At 39.6% G+C, this 22,475-nt stretch overlaps 2 protein-coding genes across 3 annotated transcripts in view; one reads left to right on the top strand and one right to left on the bottom strand.

The window, feature by feature from the left end:
* The window catches only part of nampt2 (nicotinamide phosphoribosyltransferase 2), a 46,953-nt gene extending 42,803 nt beyond the window's left edge, over nucleotides 1-4,150 (top strand). Inside the window, exon 11 of one of the 2 annotated variants that reach the window (XM_073915508.1) lies at nucleotides 1,476-4,150. In XM_073915508.1, coding sequence (XP_073771609.1) covers nucleotides 1,476-1,524 — 49 coding nt within the window. In that variant the 3' untranslated portion in view covers nucleotides 1,525-4,150. 2 annotated transcript variants of the gene reach the window in all.
* Nucleotides 1-22,475, bottom strand: part of LOC141376703 (uncharacterized) — a 205,706-nt gene that overhangs the window by 167,470 nt on the left and 15,761 nt on the right. The gene's annotated exons all lie outside the window — the stretch shown is intronic.

Here is a 22,475-nt window from a genome sequence, read left to right as displayed (position 1 = left end):
ACGTTGCAGTGGGCCACAAAATTGCCAACTTTAACCTATTTTATGTCAGGAAATATTTTAAATGAATGTTTATATCATTGGAGTATGACTGTTGACACAATATTTCTGTCAAAACTTCTGCCAAACTTGATTTTGCATGATGGGTGCCCTTTAAGTCTTTAAATGACACTTTAAGCTATATACTAGTATCTTGCATAATAACAAGTCAAATTGCAAAGATCTATGGCAAAGACGAATTAGTTGCTTGAAATTTAGTTTTTTTAAATGGTTTAAAAATGTGTTGAAAATTTTTTTTGTCAAACAGCACTTGGGGAATATTTTTAAAAGAATGAATATGTATGCCTTCAACTGTATTAAACCAAAAAACATTTAACTAGGGCTGGGTGATATGGCACAAAAAAAAGATCACAGTTAATCATTTTTTGTCGTTGTAAAAAATGATTACAGTAATTGTCAAATTTCAGTTTTAAAACTGATTTTTGCTTCTGAGTGAAATTTGTGGAAACCAGACAGTTAGTTACTTATATAAACAACACTTTTATTGTTGGAACAAGACAAACACATCAACCAGGTAAACAACTGATTAAGTTAAATTGAGAAAACTTAAAATGTAATCTAAATTGAGACCTAAACAAACCTGCATTAATGGTTTTCCTTTTATCGAGGGCTAATTATATTGGCATAATGGTCATTGTTTTATCCGCCAGCCCTGCATTCATTCAATGTATTTTCCAAAGCAGAAGCCATTTTCTCTGAGTGGATTGAATTTAAATGGAATCTGATTTATTATCTTTTATACTTTTACCAGCATCTCTATTAGGCACAGTTTTTCAATTGCTTGTTGATGCAAATATCTAATTAGCCAATCATATGGTTTTATTTAATCATGTATAGATGTGGTCAAGAAAATCTGCTTGAATTCAAACCAATCATCAGAATGGGGAAGAAGGATTATTTAAGTTTTGTTTCAAGGTTGTTGGTGCCAGATTGGTATCACTTGTGGCTCAGTGGTTAGCACTGTCGCATTACAGCAATAAGGTTGGTGGTTCGAGTCCCGACTTGTCCTGTTGGCATTTCTGTGTGGAGTTTGCATGTTCTCCCCGTGTTGGTGTGGGTTTCCTCCGGGTGCTCCGGTTTCCCCCAAAAGTCCAAAAACATGTGGTATAGGTGAATTGGTTAAACTAAATTGTCAGAAGTGTATGTGTGTGAATGAGAATGTATGGATGTTTCCCAGTGATGGGTTGCGGCTGGAAGGGTATCCGCTTCGTAAAACATACACTGGATAAGTTGGCAGTTCATTCCACTGTAGCGACCCAGATTAATAAAGGGACTAAGCCGAAAAGAAAATTAATGAATGATGAGTCAAGTGGTTAAATATCTCATTGGTTAATTAAATGACTTTTTAGAAAAGTAATTAAAATACAACTTTAATAATATAACAAGTTATTAATTACACTTTTAAGCAAACAGTCTAGTCAGAGATTTCAGAAAATGCTGATCTACCGTCCCAAAGCTTTCCAGTAAACAAATAATATCCAGCAGTTTGTGATCCTCATTTAAATGATCATCTTCCTTTACAGGACATGCTGGTGACTGTGTTTGAAAACGGGACCATCCTACAGGAGTACACTCTGGATGAGATCCGGAAAGCTGCTCAGCTTAGGGAAGAAGATTTGAGCCCTTCCCTGCACAACAGAGAGGACGGCACAACTCTGGACATCCACCAAAAGCACATAATGAATGGCGTGCACTAAATACAGTATGCACAGACACGGTTCTCTATGAACACTGCCCTCTACAGACCAACCACTCACACACGCTCTGCAACACTCAGATGCCCATCTGCACTCGCTTATGGCAGTACTTCCAGTACACATTTACATATCACATCTGACTTGCGAAGCAGCCCATACATTTTTAATCGGTTGCCATATATACATATATTTTTATTAGTTCACTTTCTCTACTTTTTAAGATGCCAAATATATTTGTCGGTGCTTCAGCAGGAGAAAATTGACCACAGGGTTTGCATTTGCATTTTCAGTCAGTTGTAATATTATTAAAGGAATAGTTCACCCAAAAATACATTATATTTGTGTGCGTGTGTGTGTACTACGTATGTCTATGTACAAAAAAAATATGCACATATACAGAAAATGGAGAAAAGTACTAAATAATTTACATGCATATATTCATAAATAGTTTGTATTATATATAAATGCTCTATAAATATTTTCTCAAGTATACACTTATTTGATATGTGTGTTTGGACATACATATAAACATAATAAACATAAACATTACCCACAAGAATATTATGTAAACACCAACTTTTGATTAATTATGACCGAACTATGACTCTCAAGCCTTCCAAAAAATGTTCATTCCTTTCTTCAGTAAAAACAATAAAGACAAGAGCTAAAATGGCACTTATTTGTGATTTATATAATGCAAGTTAGCAGATACCAGCACTTTAAGAGTCACAAAAGCACACATAGGCAAAACTAAACCAATACCTGAGTATATAAGGAGGTTGAAGAACAGTTATTGAGCATTAATTATGGTTTCCTTTAATACGTTGTTGGTCCTAAGAGCGAGTCAATTCATAAAACCTCAATATTTCATCAAGAACCATTGGAGTTTATTATGTTTTGCCTGTATGTTTTGTTTGTTTGTTTGTTTGTCTCTTAAAGTTCTGGTAACCATTGGCTTGCATTTTACATTTTATGAATCATCAATGACCTTGGTTCAATAAAAAAAAATCATCTTTAATGTTTTACTGAAGGAAAAATAAATCACCTTAGATGACCTTAAGGTGAGTAAATTAATGGTCAGTTTCAAATTCATGGTGAACTATCCCTTTAAAGCATTGTCTGGTGGTATGTTGATAAAAATGATGTAATAATCTTGTCTAGATTTCTGTACCAGCGGTTTTTCTCACAGTCTTGGTTTCTGATGTGGAGTACATACAGTGAAAATGCAAAAATCGATTAAGAAATCAGTATGCGTTTCACTTTTGGTGAATAATTTTAGGGTTTACCATTTGATAGTTTTTAAATGTACCCATAATGCTAGATAGCAGGTACACATATTTACGCTATTCAGTTCTCTTGTTGTTTTTTCAAATGTTTAGATGTAGACTTGGAGATGATTAGCCACATGCTTTGTGTCTTTAATTAATAAAATCTGCTTCCTGCACTGTAAAAAGTGATTAGTTGACTTAAAGTTTTCTTAAAGTAAGTAAACCTGTTGCCTTCATTTTGAGAATTATGCACATATTTACTTACCTAATCATTTTAAGTTGAGTCAACTTAACAGTTCCAAGTTGCAACAGCTTTACCCACTTTTACTTTTAAGTAAAGTAACTGATAGCTTTTTACAGTGTGACCTTTAAGAGTAATATTTTTTGTTGTACATGCGTCTTCTGGAGGTTTACCTAAGACAACAAACGGATTCTAATGGTCTAACATACTCTGGTAATGGAGTAAATGCTGCATAGACTGCTTTTCTTAATAACAGTTATTGTGTTATTTGGGTTTAGTCCTCCATCTGAGATTCACAGAATACATTAGACAAGGTTCTGTCTTCATACAGCTGCTGATGGTGCCTTAAAAACCACTCAGACCTCAGTGCCGGTTACCCTTGCTTACTTTCCCTTTTTGTCCCCTGTCATTTTTAACACTTTTCATTGCCCATTACACTCATTCCTCCCCATGCTGTCATTCTCACACAGTATGAGTGACTCACATATTAATCATTTTTTGCCTTATGTCTTCACGTATCCGTCATATGTGCTAAATGAGACATGCAGTGGGTTTAATTCCAGAGTATATTGATTATTGTGTCATCATCTTAGTGTTCAATCATGGAAATGACTCATTTTGAGGGTTGTTCCAGACATCTGAAATGAAACAGTTAACCCTACCTCTTTTTTTTTTTTTTTTTTTTACCAAGACTGTATATTAATTTGAAGTGAAACCATTACACTTAAATAGCATATATTCTATTGTGTAAATACTCTTTGGGTGTAGTTTGAATGATAGATTTTATTTTGAAATTTTAGAGTTACATTTCTTTTTTATTTTACAAAGTCATATTTTGAATGATGAACAGACAAGACGTATATAATAATAAATGCAGATTGAACTTCTTTTTTTGATGTGTGTTGTGTGTGTCTCCTCTTTTGACTTGAGGATGTGTTTGGTCAAATTTAGAAAGGAAAGGAAAAAGTAAAGCTTTTGTAAATTTGGGGAGGGGCAAGCAGTTTTGCCATGACGGTGCCAGGATGTCTGGATTTTGTCCCAGTTTTTAATTGGATAAAAACACTGTGCCCTTTTGGACAGCAATCTTCCTTCATAGCTGTCATAGCAGAAACGGAATGGAATGCCAAATGAAAGAATGTGACTTCCAGAAAGAAGACAGTTATGTGTTAATTTGCTCTGCATGTTGTTTTGACTTGCGTAAACTAGACTGAAGAGTCTATTTTTTATTTGAAATTCTAAAAAACTGTTTAAGAGATTAAATGTTGAAGGATTTTTCATTGAAGTAGAATAGTCTTTTACAAAAAAAAAAAAAAAAAAAAATTTGTAGAAGACTATTAACAAAATTCAGAAGGTTACAGCAGTCAAATTTTAGTATAAAGTGTAGAAGGCTGTAGCTTTGATTGTCTTTAGGACATACAAGCCAATGAAAACTGGAAACTTAGGGTGTTAAATAGGGTTCGTCAGATAAATAAGGAATCATCAGGTTCGAGATTAATACAAAAATAGCTTCAATGAAAAGCTGTTTTGCCATCATCCTAAACATACACAAAGGATGCCCAAAGTATGATTTACGGGCCAAAGTTGGCCAATGGTAACCTTTGATTTGGCTCATCTTTCCACCTAAGAAGAAAGGGAAAATGATGGGGATGGACTGCACAGAATGATTTTAATAGAGATTGCCATTTCTAATCTAACATAACCTTTTATTTATTTTACAGTTAAGCTAAAAAAAAAAAAAGCTAACTCAAATGAAACGTTTTAATTAAATGTTTTGAATGTACACTACCTGACAAACGCCTATCCAAGTTTTAGGAACAAAAAAAATTATAACTTCTAGTTAAACGTTTGATATCAGAAGTGGCTTATATGAAAGGCAAAAGCCTCTAGATTATGTTTATTTTACCAAAATAAAATATGATAATGCCTTAATTTGATTATTTAATTAGGACGGTAAGGTCTGACTTTGTTTAGACAAAAGTCTCGTCACTTAACAGAAATAAAGTTATGGTCCAGTGGAAAAGGAATGAATATGGTGGATGACTTCCATGAGCGTCCATACATCTCTGAAAACACTCAAATAACTTAAGTCATCTGAAACAGCAAAGCAAGCGTTCTTGCAGGATTCCCAGAGTTCATCAAGATTCTTTGGATTAATCTTTAATGTCTTCTCCCTCATCTTACCCCAGACATGCTCAATAATGTTCATTCTGGTGACTGGGCTGGCCAATCCTGGTTTACCTTGACCTTCTTTACTTTCAGAAACTTTGATGTGGAGGCTGTATGAGGAGCACTATCCTGCTGAAGAATTTGCCCTTTCTTGTGCTTTGTAATGTAATGGGCAGCACAAATGTTTTGATACCTCAGGCTGTTGATGTTGCCATCCACTCTGCAGATCTCTCGCACACCCCCATACTAAATGTAAGCCCAAACCATGATTTTTCCTTCACCAAACTTGACTGATGACTGTAAGAATCTTGGGTCCATGTGGGTTTCAATAGGTCTTCTGCAGTATTTGTGATGATTGGGATGCTGTTCAACAGATGATTCATCAGAAAAATCTATCTTCTGCCACTTTTCCAATTGATCAAGTAAAAGTCAAGATATTATTTGTTGTTCTTGCCACTGGGTTTGATGACAAGACTTTTGCCAGGTAGTGTATAAGATTTTATAAAAATGAACATATTGCTGCTCGATGGATAGAGCACAATACAGAAGACATCAGTGAGGAATACATTACACTCCATTGTGTTATAAATGGAATTGTTCATGTTTTTATAGTAATTAGTTATTATAAAATGTATAACAATAATGCATTAGTTAATATGATTTAAGAAATGTTTTTATTATTTATTTTAAAATATTTTAAAATACGTTAGGAAATTACCTATGGCAATTTTGTAATAGTTTATTTACCGTCAGCTAACAACCAAATCAAGTTGGGTTTTTGGCCCTTCATAAGAAAATATTTGGCCACCCCTGTTATACACATTCGTTTCATGTGTGAAAGAATGAAAAGAGTTGCTCTTGGGATTATGCAATGACATCCTATTGGTATTAATAAAAATCAATCAGCTTTTCAGATAACCTACAAAATCAATGAATGTCTTGATTTTAAAGTTTTACAAGAAACACATTAGCACGCATAGACAATAAAAATGGTTAACACATATATATTCTAACATACAGCCCCTTTAAACAAGCTCTTTAATGTGTAAGAGTTCCCACACAGCAGAGTTTGAGCAAGTTTGTTTAGCTGACCTTGTGCAGCATATTTGTATAATGTAATTTTGTCCACAGACCAACATAGTCACACTCTTTCTGTTTAGACATGGCTACATTCGTGAGTCCGCATGCTTGTGCACGAGACGTTATTTCAAATATGATCTTAAATAACCATTTAAAAATAATACAGTATGGTACATGTTTCTTTGTTGTTTTAAGGGTCTATCAGTGTGATCAAAACTACACTAAAAACAGTACTTTTGAGTAATGCATTTTCAATACATAAATGCATTTTTAAAGTCATCTACTAGTTTGATGGCAAAGCTGGATTTTCAGCAACATTTCTCCTATCTTAAGTGTCAGAAATCATTACAATACGCTGATTACCTGCTCAAAAAGCAATTCTTATGAAAGTTTTAAACAGTTTTATTGCAGTGCAGTTACATTTATTTATGGAAACAGGTCAGTATACACTACCCGTCAAAAGTTTGGGTTCAGTACGATTTTTTAATGTTTTAAAAAATAAGGCTGCATTTATTTAATTGAAAATACAGTACAAATTGTAAAATTGTGAAATGTTATTGCACTATAAAATAACCGTTCAGAAGTCAGGTTATCGGTCACATGATCCATTAAAAATCACTCTAATTTTAATTATAATTTTTGTTGTTAATATTGTTATGAATTATAGTTAATTAATTGTTGTTGTTGATATTATTATTAATGGTAATAGTAATACAAGCAATAATGACTGGAGTAATAATTTCCTTAGAAATTGCATACAATAAGCAATAAATGAATGCTTAATAAATAAATATTTAACAAATTAACCTGTAAATTTTTTACATTTAATAAATGCTGCCTCGATGAACAGAATAATTTTATTTGGATTATTAAATAAAATTAAACTTTTCTTTTTTTTTTTTTAATGACCGATAAGGGATGTACTCCAATAGTAAATCCATAGAGAGCATGGTACTTGAATTAGCAACGCTTTAAAGTTTGTAAATAAAATTTGGTGCCAGTTTTTATATTTTTAAAAATTGTTTTACAATACAAAACAACAAAAAAACTGAAGGTTTGACTCTAATGGACTAGATTATACAAGTAACACTCTACTTTCCCATCTAACTGTATAAACCTAATGTTTTTTTCTCAGATTCTTTTTCTGTGTAAATAAGCTTACCTTGAAAGCAAAATAAAATTTATTTAAAAACTTATTTAAAACAAAATAAATATTACAACATTTGCAAAAAATAAATAAATAACAAAATCTAATAACTACAGTTTAGTGTCTCAGAAAAAACAGTTAATTTATTCACTTTTTCAGATATATTGTAAAAAAAAAATAGTGAATTAATAGAATGTGCAGCATTTAATGCCTTTAAGCATTTTATAATTTGTACTCTGATTTATGTCCTTTAATTTTAAGACACATAGTAGAAGTGTGAATTCATAATTTTTAAGAACCTGCAAAAAGTCTTTTAATTGTTTCACAGACACTTTTAATCGATTTAATGCATCCTTGATCAATGAAATTATCAATTTCTTTTAATCCCCCAAAACCTTTGAACAATATTTCAAAGAATATATATTTCTACTGTTTAATTTTCTTAATCCATCTGATTCAAATGATTCAGTGTTGTTTTAGACTATACAGTAAGGAAAGGGGGCCCTCTATTGATCATTTTAAAAAGTGCAATTCTGAACAATATTTACATACATTATCAGACAGTTAAGCCATGAACCCATGTATTATTCTCATTATATATATATATATATATATATATATATATATATATATATATATATATATATATTAGAACACAACCCAGTCTTTCCCGTTCTAATCATTTCTTGCCATAAAAAATGCCACATAAGCCTCCTCATTCATATTCAACTCAATTATGCATTCCATCTATTTGATGAGTCTAGAAAGTGCAAGCTAACATGCAGGATTTAGTCGGTACGCGGCTGATTTTTGCATAATAAAATAGCTTACTTAAGTCATTGTATATCAGTCAGACATATTTTAAATCACCGTCGTTCGCTGGTCTCAGATCAGGGAGTGAATGGCGTGTAGAAGAGCGTCTTCAGACTAACTATCTGTTAATTGGCTAACACTGCTGCTGCTGATAGGCCGCTCTGCGCTCATTGGATTAGTTGCTAAGCAACCTATTTGCCAAGCGTGTTGTCATGGATTCAGATGTTCCGGACGCCCTCCGAAATGCTCTGCTGACCACTGATAACAGGATGAGGAGGTGCAAAAGAGACACTCCAGCTCTTTGGCAAGCCCACTTCACATTTATAACAGACTAGTATTGATTGTCAAGCTGCTATTGCTTGTTATAGTACATTTGTAGCATTATCTATTGCATTTAAAGAGAGTTCACCCAAAATGCAAATTAGGTCACGTTCACATTAACAGCTTTCTTTAAAATATTGTATTTTGTGTTCAACAGAAGAAAGAAACATTAAGATTAAAAAAAAATATGTGGACATCACCTTAAGGTTGCGTGAAATTAAAAAGAAAATATATATAGTTTCAGTCTTTTATGGATATCTATTAGCAAGTGTGCTCCGAAAAAGTGACAAAATGTGTTTAAAAAATATATACAACAGATACAAACAAACAAAACTTGCAGTTTGTCACTTCTGCCTAAATTGATCAACGATTCTTACGTCACCTCATACTTCAGTTTCTCATCAAATCTTCTGACCAATCAAATGTTCTATACTATCTGACAAATCCCACCCCCTTCGAGAATGTTTAAAGGGTCACGAAACACCAAACACATTTTTTGAGCTGTTGACAGTCATATATGTGTCCCACACTGCTAAAAACACTATTAGGATACATATATTTCACTAAAGAGTGAAAATTGGTTGTTTTTGCGTTATTTCGAGCAAGGTTTTTACTTTCATTTTCGCTTTCATTTTACCTCTATGAGAGCGCAGCTGGACTCACGTGTGGACCACAATGCACGCGACGCTCGACAACACTATGTGTCTAAGGAACATTTTTTTACCCGCAAGCTTTTCTCATCTGGAAATGGTGAGATCCGGATTTGCTGCTCGTCTCCCCTTAATAAAAATGCAGCTCTAGTTGGTGTTGAATGGCCTGTTTCTACAGATTCGGTAAGTGAGCGACCAGTGGTCTTTGTTTGTTTATTCAGATGGCAAAGTTACTTAGTATCGAACTAACTATTACACCGAATGTAAACATGTTAGCACCACAATCAAACTTGGGGATGTGTAGGATTTTCACCACATTTTGTGACAGGAATAACACACACGGCTTTTTGACGCTACCTGACGAGTGCATCTAAGTTTCCGGGAAATGTAGAGGGTTTTTTTTTCTCTCATTCGCTGTGCGGTAACAAACATTGCATGAAAAATACACGCTTAGAGCAGTTCTTGCATGAATGAAATCCCTGAATAAAAGTGCTAAACTGCAGTTAAAGTCGACCATCTAATAATTTGTCAAATAATTTGATTACTGATGTCCATGTAAACACAGTCACTGACTTTCTCCCCTGTGTGTGTGTGTGTGTGTGTGTGTGTGTGTGTGTGTGTGTGTGTGTGTGTGTGTGTGTGTGTGTGTGTGTGTGTGTTTTGCCTCTGAAAATCAGCGCGTGCCCAAACCAACACTCAAATTTTTACAGACCCTCGCTCTTTTGCTCCTCCGACACTCCCCCTAAACAGAACTGGACACACCCACTTTCCTGACTTTTTCCAAAGTAGAGGTGTGAAAAAATACTGCTGAAACAGGGGGGTTTCATGGCCCTTTAAAGGGAACAAGCTACTTTTTGTCACACTCTGTCTTCATGTTTTAGTTGAGGTTCTGTAAAACATCAATAAAAAATGCACATTTCAAAGCATTTCACAGGACCTTTCAAACCACACATGGGAGAGTAAGGGGGCTGTGGCTTTTAAAAGATACTAGTACTTATGCATTACATATAATTGGTACTTTTTTAGGTAATAGACTAGACCTCAGTTATTAGATACTGATATTTATAAGATAGGCTATGTTATAAAGCGTTACACCAACCTGTCCTGTAGAGGTCGCTAATTAACTACTAATCAAATGTGCCTTTCAAAGACGTGCACGCGAGCACATGAGAGAACAATTCAGTCGGAGTGAAGCCACGTGCAGAGAAGTTTTGTGTTGCTAGCTATAGTTGTTTGGTGGATTTGTGCGTGTTACAAACCAAACCACATCTCTATTCACCAGTGTGGAATAAAGCAACATAATTTAATTATCCCGTCTTATGCATTCTAACTGATGCACCACAGTGATCATCACGTTTAAACTGGCAACTTAGTTGAATATTTCTCAACAAAATTGCTCCTTCGAGCCGGAGTTGGTGATTACTGTGGATAATATGGTCCATGTTCCATCAGACCCATTAGACCAGATGATGTTCGCTCAAGCCACTCCAGACGTCCCCCAGCATGGTTAGAGCAGTATGAAGTTGACCTTCCAAGACTAGTAGAACGTGAACAGCCAAGGCAACATCCTGCTAGTATGATGGACAGAGGGAGTTATATAGAGAGATCCGCCGAGATGACACCTCTCCCAAAGTATCCCTCTAGAATCCCATAACTGGAGCACAGGAGGGATTGAAGATAGGAATTTGGTCTCAAGTCATGTTCCCCCTTATGAGAGAACTCCTGCACCATCACATTATACCCCATCAGTGCTACAAGTTATTCAGCAGTTGCAGGAGGAAAATAGGAAGTTACACTCGACCATGTTAGAAATGCAGCAGCGTATGAACCAGAATGCTGTTTTGTCACCTCATCCTCTTCCATAGTCAGTAGCAGAGCCTGCCCACAGTGCCTTGATAAAAAATCCCAACAATGTAGCACAAAGGCTTGGTCAACAGTCCGCTATTGAGGAAACTGAAGAGGAATGGCCACCACCCCCTCCCCCTGTGACATTACAAGATTAGCCTAAACAGCCCAATCCAGATATCACAGATTTTATGGAAGAGCTAAAAGAGCGAATTCATAAACTAGAATTAAAACGTTCATCTCCCCCATCTACACCAAATTATTACCAGTCAAACGATGACCCAGATGAGTCAGAGTCTTGGTCAGACTATGGTAATACAGCAGCTCTCCCATTGCCCCCACCTAGAGACTATAAATTTACTGATTTACAACCCCGTAGACAAGAGAGATAATATAGGGGTCCCAAACCTTCTATTCCCGACTTAACTTGTGATTATCCCAGAGAATATGCTAGGCTTCGGATATCCTTGGAGAACATTATCCCACCTGACGCTATAGAGAGATTCAAATACCAAATTCTAGTGGACCATCTAAAATTTGAAGAATCACTTCTAATAGCTGACTCGTATAGTAACTTGTTGTTCCCCTACTCAGATACTATGGCCTCACTCATTCAGCACTATGGACAACCCCACCAACTGGCGTTGAGGAGAATTGCAGAGCTAATGGATGGGCCAACTATCCGATCAGGAGACTCTGTGGGATTTCATAAATTTGCATTGAGGGTTAGAGCTCTGGTCGGAATGCTTGAACAACTTAAACAGGAAGGATGTGTTGAACTTCAGTGTGGGTCACACGTGGCCAGGCTAGGCAATAAATTACCACAGGAGTGTAGGGGCAACTTTAGGCAATATTTTCACCCCCAAAGTAAAGGAGTTCCCTCCCTTATGGACTTCTCAGACTGGTTGGTGTATGAGCTGCAGATCCAAGAAGGCGATGATATGCTTGACCGCAGAGACTGGCAGAGAGGCTGCTAAAAGGCAAAGAGAGCCAAAGAAAGATGGTAAAACACGAAGCAAGTCAATTAATGTTTTTTATTAGGCTCTACACAAACTACCCTGACTGAAGCAGCTTATGCAACAAAGCCCCCTTCACAGTGGCTTGAAAAAATCAGAGTATACTGCCCTTACTGCTGTTATAACCTGCACAATCTAGATGATTGTTCCAACTTCTCTCAGCTCAAGAGACAGCAGCAGAAGCAATCACCAAGGTCGATCATCGAGGTCACCAAGCAGCCCAGTGTCGTCTCAGAGCACAATGAAGTAACTGTAAAGGCAAGCATCTGACTGCGCTTCATGAAATAAATACCCAACCAGGAGAACTGTGTAAGGAGGAGAAACACAGGGATGAAATGACTTGTGGACTGGTTAACTGTTCCACTGATATTCTGTATCTTGATAGGAAAGCTGGGTGCAGTCAAGTCCCCCTTAAAGTCAGTAAAGTGCTTCTGCGTAATGGCAGTCATACACTAAAAACATACACTATCTTAGATCATGGATCAGAACAAACCATTCTCCTTCAAGATGCACCACAGAAGATGAAATTGCAAGGTCAATCTGAGAGCCTTACCCTTAGAACAGTACGACAAGACCTCCGGGTGATACAAGGCTCATCTGTTTCTTTCACTATCTCACCCGCCAGCCAACCTGAGAGAGTCTATAAGATAATAAGGGCCTTCACTGCTGATCAGCTACTTCTAGCAGAGCACACATACCCAATTGAACGACTGCAGTGTAAATATAGACACCTGCGAAAGTTGCCCCTACCAGACATAAAAGGTGCCAAACCTCTCCTTCTCATTGGTTCAGATTTCCCACATCTGATAACTCCAATTCAACCAGTAAGATTGGGACCTCCACGGGGACCAGCTGCTGTTAAGACAAGACTTGGCTGGACACTTCAAGGCCCTACTAAGTACTTTCCATTACAGAATAGATCTCAGTCCTGCTTGTTCACATCCACACTCTCGCCATCAGCCAAGCTGCATATTCATGGGGAAAATCTTTGGAAGCTTGATGTCTTGCCTAACAGAAACGAGAAGCTAGTTACAAGATCTCGGCAGGATCAGGCAGCTATGGATCTCGTGCAGACCAAGACTGTTAGAGTGAACGTAGATGGAGTACAGAGATATGGCACACCCTTGCTAAGAGTGCAATCTATGCCAACCTTGTTTGCCCCACCAACTTCTGTCCTTGCCAATCTTCGCAATACAGAAAAGCGCCTGCTCAAAGACCCAGATCGCGCCACAGCATACAATGCAGAAATTCTGAAACTTGAAAACGTTGTTGAAAGAGTGAGTCAAGACGTGTGGGAGTCCTCTAGTGAGTCATGGTTCATACCGCATCACATGGTGACCCACAATGAGAAGGCTAGAATTGTGTTCAACTGTTCCTTTACACATCAAGGACATAATCTGAATGAACTGCTGCTGCTTGGCCCCAATCTGAGCTCTTCATTGTTAGGTGTCTTGTTGAGATTCAGGGAACATACCACAGCCATCAGCAGTCACATAAAAGGAATTTTCCATCAGGTGCGACTCCTCCCTGAGGACAGACCCCTCTTACAGTTTCTATGGCGTGACCTGAGCAGAGACAGCCCACCTAGCGTGTATGAATGGCAGGTCCTGCCCTTTGGGACAACCTGTTCCCCATGCTGTGCCACTTATGCGCTTCAAAGGCACATTACTGACCACAGTCAGGAAGGCGATTAGGTTCGTGACGCAGTTGAGAGACACTTTTACGTGGACAATTGGCTCCAAAGCTTCTCTTCATCAGAAAAAGCCAAAGCATTGGTTAACAAATTGAGAGAACTACTCTATGGTGGCGGCTTTGAGTTAGGGCAATGGACAAGCAATGTCCCAGAGGTCATAAGACTACTTCCTCCAGCAATATTCTCCCAGGACAGTGAGCAATGGCTTAACCAGAGCCAAATGAACCCTCAGGAACCTGCCTTGGGACTACGTTGGAGGTGTAAATCTGACACACTAATATACAAATCCCACTTGTAGAAGCAAGCTCCACAACTATGAGGAACATTTACAGAGTATTGGCCAGCCAATATGACCCAATTGGACTCATAATTCTATTCACCACAAGAGCCAAAATCCAGATGTTATGGAATAAACAGAGAGACTGGGATGATCCGTTACTCCCTAGTGACATACTGGAAGCTTGGTTAGCATGGGAGAGTGAACTGCCTCATCTGGAGGAACTAAGCTTGCCCCGATGTTACACAAAACCTCACCTAGACCACCCCAGTTGTACAAGAGAAGTGCATATCTTCTGTTATGCGTCAGAATGGGCTTATGGGTGTGTTGGATACCTGCACACTGAAGATCCACATGGCCAAGTAGAAGTAGCCTTCATTACTTCAAGATCGGCTAATTCTTTCCGAGTAGCTCCTAAGAAGCAGCTATCAGTGCCAAGGCTGGAGCTGTGTGCTGCCCTCACTGGAGCCCAACTTGCACATCTGCTACAAAGAGAACTCGCTCTAAACATTGATCGAGTCACGCTATGGAATGACTCAACCACAGTCCTTACTTGGATTCACTCTGATTCCTGCCAGTTCAAGATATTTGTTGGGACAAATGTCACCGAGATTCAGGATCTAACTGATAGCACAAACTGGCACTATGTTGACTCACTAAATAACCCAGCTGATGACATCACAAGGGGGAAAACTCTGTTGGAACTGACAGGTGAGAATCGATGGGTCAAGGGACCTCCCTTTCTGTGGCTTTCACCCAAATACTGGCCTAATATCCCAGTCGGCCACAAAGTGGATGATTCAGAAGAGTTACGTAAACCTGCTTCCTGCTTAAATATTGTTACAAACACCCTTAACCCTGGCCATCCTGACCCCAAAGATTTTCACTGCTTTAATGACTTGTTGAAAGCAACTGCACAGTATCTACATGGGGCGGCCTCATCTGACTCTCCAGGCCCTACCACAGAAACTTACCAGATGGCTGAATTTGAGATTCTCAGAGCTGCCCAGAAAGAGAGTTTCCCAGAGGAGACTCAGTTTCTTACTGCTGGTAAACCAGTGCCATCATCAAGTCGCCTAGCTATGTTAGGACCTGAACTTGATGAAGAGATGAACATCATTTGCGTTGGTGGCAGACTACGCAGATGCAACCAGTTGGAACTAGAAACTGATCATCCAGTTGTATTAGATCCAAAGCACCCAGTGACTAAGATGCTCATCAGACATGTTTACAGTAACCTAAAGCACCCAGGCTCGGAAAGACTGTTCAGGGAGTTAAGACGCAAGTATTGGATACTGCGTGGCCGTAAGTTCGTAAGTTCGAAAGGAGAAACGTGGCTGTGTGGAATGTCAAAAACGGAGAGCTCAGCCAGTGGTTCCTCGCATGACAGACTTGCCTCCTGCACGTCTGCACCTCCACAGTCCCCCCTTCTTTTCAACTGGAATGGACTGCTTTGGCCCCTTTCTTGTAAAAATAGGCCGCCGTAATGAAAAGAGATGGGGGATCCTATTTAAATGTTTGACGACAAGGGCAGTGCACATCAAAGTGCACATGGGGGGGGGGGGGTTTACAATAAAGGTTAGCACCTGCACATCCCTTTCAGAAAGCTTCCTTGTGCATCCACAGTTAATCCTGTTGGATTATTTGCTCTTTTTTATGGTATGCTGACATTAATCTGGATACCAGGGCTCTTAACATATATCGCAAAGACATGCATTACCAATTTGTCCTCATTTGGACTCTATGTCAATGTTGTGTGCATTGTAATTTTTTTACTAAACTGTGCTATTAAGCTGCAGTCACACTAGAGTTAGAGTGAGCAAATTTCAGTCGTACGGCACTGCGAAAAGGAGCGGGGTTAAACAAGATGATTAGACATTTAAAAAAGCAAGCGACTGTTGCATATTTTAAATTTCTGTTCAGAGAGGTCATGTTTTGATCCTCGATTGGTCTCACGCAGTCAAGTGATGCAATTTTGCAGGTCAGAATTTACCAAGCCTGAACTTTACAATGCAGCAATCTGCAAAACTTGACACACGAGCTTGCATTTCCGGTCTGACGTATTCGCGTGCGTATGAATGTAAGTCTATGGGGAGAAAAGTCCAGTGTGACTGCAGCTTTACTCTGATAATTAAACCTTCACACTCTGCTCTTACTGGTGGAATGTGCAGTCAATAAAGATTGGTCATCAGGCTGGTCAAATTTAACCACGAAACCTCCAACTCTAAATAGGCCAGTGTTTCAGTTTTATTGTCCAACCCAAGTGAATAAAATAAGTAGTAGTATCTGAATAAGTGTCTGAATTAATGTTTAATAAACAAAAATTAAAATATAACTGTAACTAGCTACTATATCCGAGATGCCCAAACTAGGGCCTGCGGGCCAAAGATGGCCCATGGTAACCTTTGATTTGGCCCGCCATCCCATCTGAAAAAAGAGGGAGCATGATGGGGAGGTGGTTGGGGCGAATTGCTTTGACAGAGATCGTGATTTTGAATTTAACATAACCTTTTTTTATTTGTTTATTGCTAAGCTACAAAAAGCCAACTGAAAATAAATGATTCAATTCATGTTACTGAATCAGCTTAAAAAATGTAAATACTGTTACGACAGATAAAGGTCTATATATCTGCAATTCAAGGTAAAGGCAACAGCATCTCGACTAGTGTTTTTCGTATTAAATTCCATTGTGTTATAATTGGGATTGATTATGTTTTTACTGTAGCCTAATGATTTATGATTATAAAAAATATTGCATTAGTTAATATGATTTAAAGCAATATTTTCTAGTTATTTTTAAATATTACCAAATTAGTTAGGAAAATACCCATAGCAAATTTAATATACAGTGCATCCGGAAGGTATCCATAGCGCTTCACTTTTTCTACATTTTTTATGTAACAGCTTTATTCCAAAATGGATTAAATTAATTTATAAGTTTATTAAACTACGCTGTGGCGCAGTAGGTAGTGCTGTCGCCTCACAGCAAGAAGCTCGCTGGTTCAAGCCTCAGCTAGGTCACTTGGCGTTTCTGTGTGGAGTTTGCATGTTCTCCCTGCGTTCACGTGGACTTCTTTCGGGTGCTCCTGTTTCCCCCCACAGTCCAAAGACATGTGGTACAGGTGAATTGGCTAAATTGTTCATAGTGTATGAATGTGAATAAGTATATATGGATGTTTCCTAGAGATGGGTTGCAGCTGGAAGGGCATCCACTGCACTGTTCACTCTGCTGTAGCGACCTCAGATTAAAAAAGGGACTAAGCCGAAAAGAAAAGAAAATTAATGAATGAATAAAGGTATTTCCTCAACATTCTAACAATGACAATGTTAAAAAATATATTTTTTATTTATTAAAAATAAAAAACTTGAAAAATCACATGTACATCAGTTTTCACAGCCTTTGCTCAATACTTTGTTAATGCACCTTTGGCAGCAATTACAGCCTGAAGTCTTTTTAAATATGATGCCACAAACTTGGCACACCTGTCTTTGGGAATGTTCACCCATTCCTCTTTGCAGGACCTCTCAAGCTCTATAAAGGTGGATGGGAAGTGATGGTGTATAACCATTTTAAGATCTCTCTGGAGATGTTCAATAGGATTTAGGACTGGGCTCTGGCTAGGCCACTCAAAGACATTCACCGAGTTGTTGTGAAGCCACTCCAATGATATTTTGGCAGTGTGCTTTGGGTCATTGTGCTGGAGGATGAACCATCGCCCCAGTCCGAGGCCAAGAGCACTCCGAAGCAAGTTTTCATTCAGGATGTCTCTGTACATTGCAGCATTCATCTTTCCCTCTATCCTGACTATCCTTTAGTTCTTGCTGTTGAAAATATCCACTGCATGATTCTGCCACCACCATGTTTCACTGTAGGAATAATATTAGCCTGGTGATAAACAGTGCCTGGATTTCTCCAAATGTAACGCCTGGCATTCACTCTAAAGAGTTTAACTAGTCTCATCAGACCAGAGAATTTTGTTTCTAATGGTCTGAGAGTCCTTCAGATGCCTTTTGGCAAACTCCAGGCGGGGAGTTGCTTCTGTCTTGCCACTCTAACATACAGGCCAGATTGATAGATTGCTGCACGAATGGTTGTTCTTTCTGTAAGGTTCTCCTCTCTCCACAGAGGAACGCTGGAGCTCAGACAGAGTGACCATCGGGTTAATAATCACCTTTGTTTTCATGCTTGGTTTGTGCTTTGACATGCACTGTCAACACTGGGACCTTCTTTAGACAGGTGTATGCCTTTTAAATCATGTCCAATCAATTGAATTTACCACAGGTGAACTCCAATTAAGCTGCTAAAACATCTCAAGAATGATCACTGGAAACAGAATGTACGTGATGTCACGAGCAAAGAAGAGGTGAGCTCAAATGCAGAGAAAACAAAGTGTTTATTTAAGCAGAGGGTCTCAGGAAAAGCAACAAAACCAAGGTAGCCCAGTTGGGTGAACGCTGGGGAAGCATCAAAGAAAAAACTCAGAAACAATGGGACGCTCGCTTACTGGCAGTCCTGGACACAAATACAGGGTGAGTAACAGAATGCTTCACACAGACACACAAGCGACAACATACTGACAAACATCAAGGCAAATGACATGTTATAAATAGGGAAAAAGGGAATGAGAGGCAGGTGGAAAGAATTAGCCGAAATGACTGGTGTTCCTGTGACTGCAAATAAAAGCAGGTGAAAAAGGTAATCTGTACCACTAAGTAGAGGAAGGTAGCAAGAACGCAAGGTACGGTGACAGTACCTCTCCCTTCAAAAACATCCCCTGGCGTTCCCTGAAGACTCACCATGGGCCTGATGAAACTGGTCAATGAGAGAACGGTCCAGAATATCCCGAGCTGGGATCCAACATCTCTCCTCCGGACCATAACCCTTCCAGTCTACCAGATACTGATAACCTCTACCTCTCCTCCTCACATCAAGGAGACGGCGCACTGTGTATGTAAGCGCACCCTCAACCAGCCTGGGAGGCGGAGGAGCAGAGATTAAGGGCTGCAGGGGGGAGCGAATAACAGGTTTGATTTTAGACAAATGAAAGACTGGGTGAATGTTTCTGAACTGAGGGCTTAATTTGAGTCGAACCGCCACAGGACTGAACACCTTGGTATTGGGAAAAGGTCTGATGAATTTGGGTCCCAATTTACTTGATGGAAGTCTAAGGGGAATGTCCTTGGATGACAACCAAACCTTCTGACCACACACGTAACGAGGGGGCACAGAATGGTGGCGGTCCGCAGATGCCTTGTTCCTATCACCAGTCCGGATAAGGGCTTTTCTGGCGATCCTCCATGTTTGGAGGCATCTCTTAATGAACGAATGCGCGGAGGGAACAATGGCGTCAGGTTCTTGGGAAAGGAATAGAGGGGGCTGGTAGCCTAGGCAGCACTGGAAGGGGAACAACCCCGTAGACGAGAACGGGAGGGAGTTATAAGCGTATTCGACCATGCTTAATCTGGAACTCTAAGATGACAGTTCCCCTGACGCAACGCAACGCAGGACCCTTTCCAGGTTCTGATTAATTCGTTCGGCCTGGCCGTTGGTCTGTGGGTGGTACCCAGATGAAAGGCTAGCAGTCGCCCCCAGCTGTCGGCAGAATTCTGCCCAAAACCTGAACACAAATTGGGGACCCCTGTCTGAAACCACGTCAACCGGGAGGCCATGAATACGGAAAACATGGTCCAAAACAATGGCTGCTGTCCCCCTCACTGAAGGTAATTTAGGGAGGGGAATAAAGTGTGCCGCCTTCGAGAATCTGTCCACCACAGTGAGGACTACAGTGTTGCCACTTGATGGGGGTAATCCAGTGACAAAGTCCATCGCTTTGTGTGACCAGGGTCGCGAAGGGACAGGCAGTGGCCGGAGAAGCCCTGCTGGGGGTCGATTAGAACTTTTGGCTACCGCACAGACCGGACAAGCCAACACAAACTCACGAGTGTCCGTACTATTGAGGGCCACCAGAACCATTGCTTTATTAACCCAATGGTGCTCCTTGGTGGCAGGCTAGCTCAGATGAGTGACCCCACTGTAAAACCTTGGTCCGGACCAACTCAGGCACATAAAGCAAATTACTAGGGCACTTTGTGGGCGTAACAACGGTGCGGAGTGCCTTGTGGACTACAGACTCAACCCCCCAGGCTACCCCTCCAACCACACGTTCGGGTAGGAGAACAGCAAACGGAGAGGTGGGTTTGGGTTCAACCTCACTCAAATGCGACAGGGCATCTGCTTTTATCGTAGTTTATCGTAGTTTCGCTCCGAAGGGGTTAGTCTGTGGGAAAACAAGGCACAAGGGTCTATTTTGTCGTCCTATGATGACCATTGGGACAAAATAGCCCCTACACCTACCTCTGCCGCATCAACCTCCTCCACAAACTGACGGGACGGGTCTGGATTGACCAAAATGGGTGCAGAAATAAAGCGCCTCTTCAATTCAGAGAAGGCAGTTTGAGCCTGAGGGGACCACTCAAATCGTTTGTGGATGGAGGTGATATTAATCAGAGGTAGAGCAACTTTTAATTGACTAAAATTGCGTATGAATCGCCTGTAAAAATTGGCAAACCCCAGAAACCGCTGGAGCGCCTTGTGACTGTCTAGGGTGGGCCAATCCGCAACAGCTTTTACCTTGGCAGGATCCATTCGCAATCCCTCGGGCGACAGAACAAACCCCAGGAACGAAACCGACTGTGTATGGAACTCACACTTCTCCACCTTGGCAAATAGATGATTCTCCAGCAGCCGCTAAAGCACCCGTCTGACGTGCTGGACATGCTCCTGTTCATTTTGGGAAATAATCAGAATCTCATCGAGATAGACGAACACAAAGCGATTTACCATGTCCCTGAGCATGTCATTGACGACTGCCTGGAAGACCGCCGGTGAATTCGAGAGCCCAAAGGGCATAACAAGATACTCAAAATGACCAGTAGGGGTGTTAAAGGCGGTCTTCCATTCGTCCCCCTCCCTAATCCGAACTAGGTGATAGGTGTTGCGGAGATTTAATTTAGTAAAGATGGTTGCCCCCTGCAGGCAACCTTCCACAACCTTCAATCAAGTTTGCTTTTCGGTCTTTTATTTCGGAATCTGTCTCGTTTGCCCAGCTTTTGCGGTTCATTTGGCATATGTGAAACCACCAATCGCTCTCGAATCCACACCAAATCAATCGCTCTGAGATCGCTTAAATGAGGTGGTCTCGGCTCAATCGAAACAAACTCTGGAGCAGATCAATTGCAGAGAGAAAGCGATACGATCCGAGTGCGGTTACATTACAGTGTTTTATGGATATGTAATAGGCATACGGCTATATGAAGAGAAAATTATGAGTAGGGCGGGAAGTTTCGTGAGTCTCTGGATGCCCGCAAACAAGTGATAATCTCCCGGTAATCTCGCATCTCCCTCCCAGTCCTCAAATAGGCTACACACCCTTCTCAACCCTCCCCACCGCATCTTTCCATACTCTTCAGACACGTTGCGTGCACCTTGTCAAACACCACCAAACCACCACCTCTCGTGACAGCTGAGCCGGACTGTAAAATAAACCCTGACACTCTGACCAATGTGAGGAGAGTTTACTCACATGTGACTTGTTTTAGCTCTTTTGGTCCGATTAGAAACTTTGCAGTGTGAAAGCGAACCGCTCCAAGAGCAAAGAGCAACAATGTAACATTTGTAATCTCTGTTTTGGAACAGCTGAATCAATTCACAGGTGTTAAAATACCCTTTAATACGAAAAAGTTTGGGCACCCCTACACTATATAAACAAAAAAGTTCATGTCTTTCAAAACAACATTTTCACTGAGGTAAAAAAAAAAAAGTAAACTCACCTTTGAGGAAATCTCTTTTAATATGTCATTAATGTAAAAACCTACTATCTTAAAAAAGTAGTACTTTAAAATCAGATACAGGTTAAATATTAAATCAGCTTGCCATACTCTCTAGCTCAGGGAGCACACTGATGTCTGTGTCGCACCTGTCTGACATTTGCGATTGTTAAAATGTCACCGGTGAGGATGTGCGTCTTCCCTTGTGATGCTGCATCATGATAGACAGTGTGCATTGTGTAAACACGAACGTGAACAACACTCACTATCATCTGTTCATATTTGCGAAGGCAGTTCACAAAGAGGAGCAAATCGTAACATTAATTGTGTCTGCGCGTCTGCTCATTATTTGGTTTCTCTCATTTGTGCTCATTTCA

Source organism: Danio rerio, chromosome 11 (genome assembly GCF_049306965.1).
Source record: "Danio rerio strain Tuebingen ecotype United States chromosome 11, GRCz12tu, whole genome shotgun sequence".
Lineage (NCBI taxonomy): Eukaryota > Metazoa > Chordata > Actinopteri > Cypriniformes > Danionidae > Danio > Danio rerio.
This window is presented reverse-complemented; position numbering and strand designations above follow the sequence as displayed.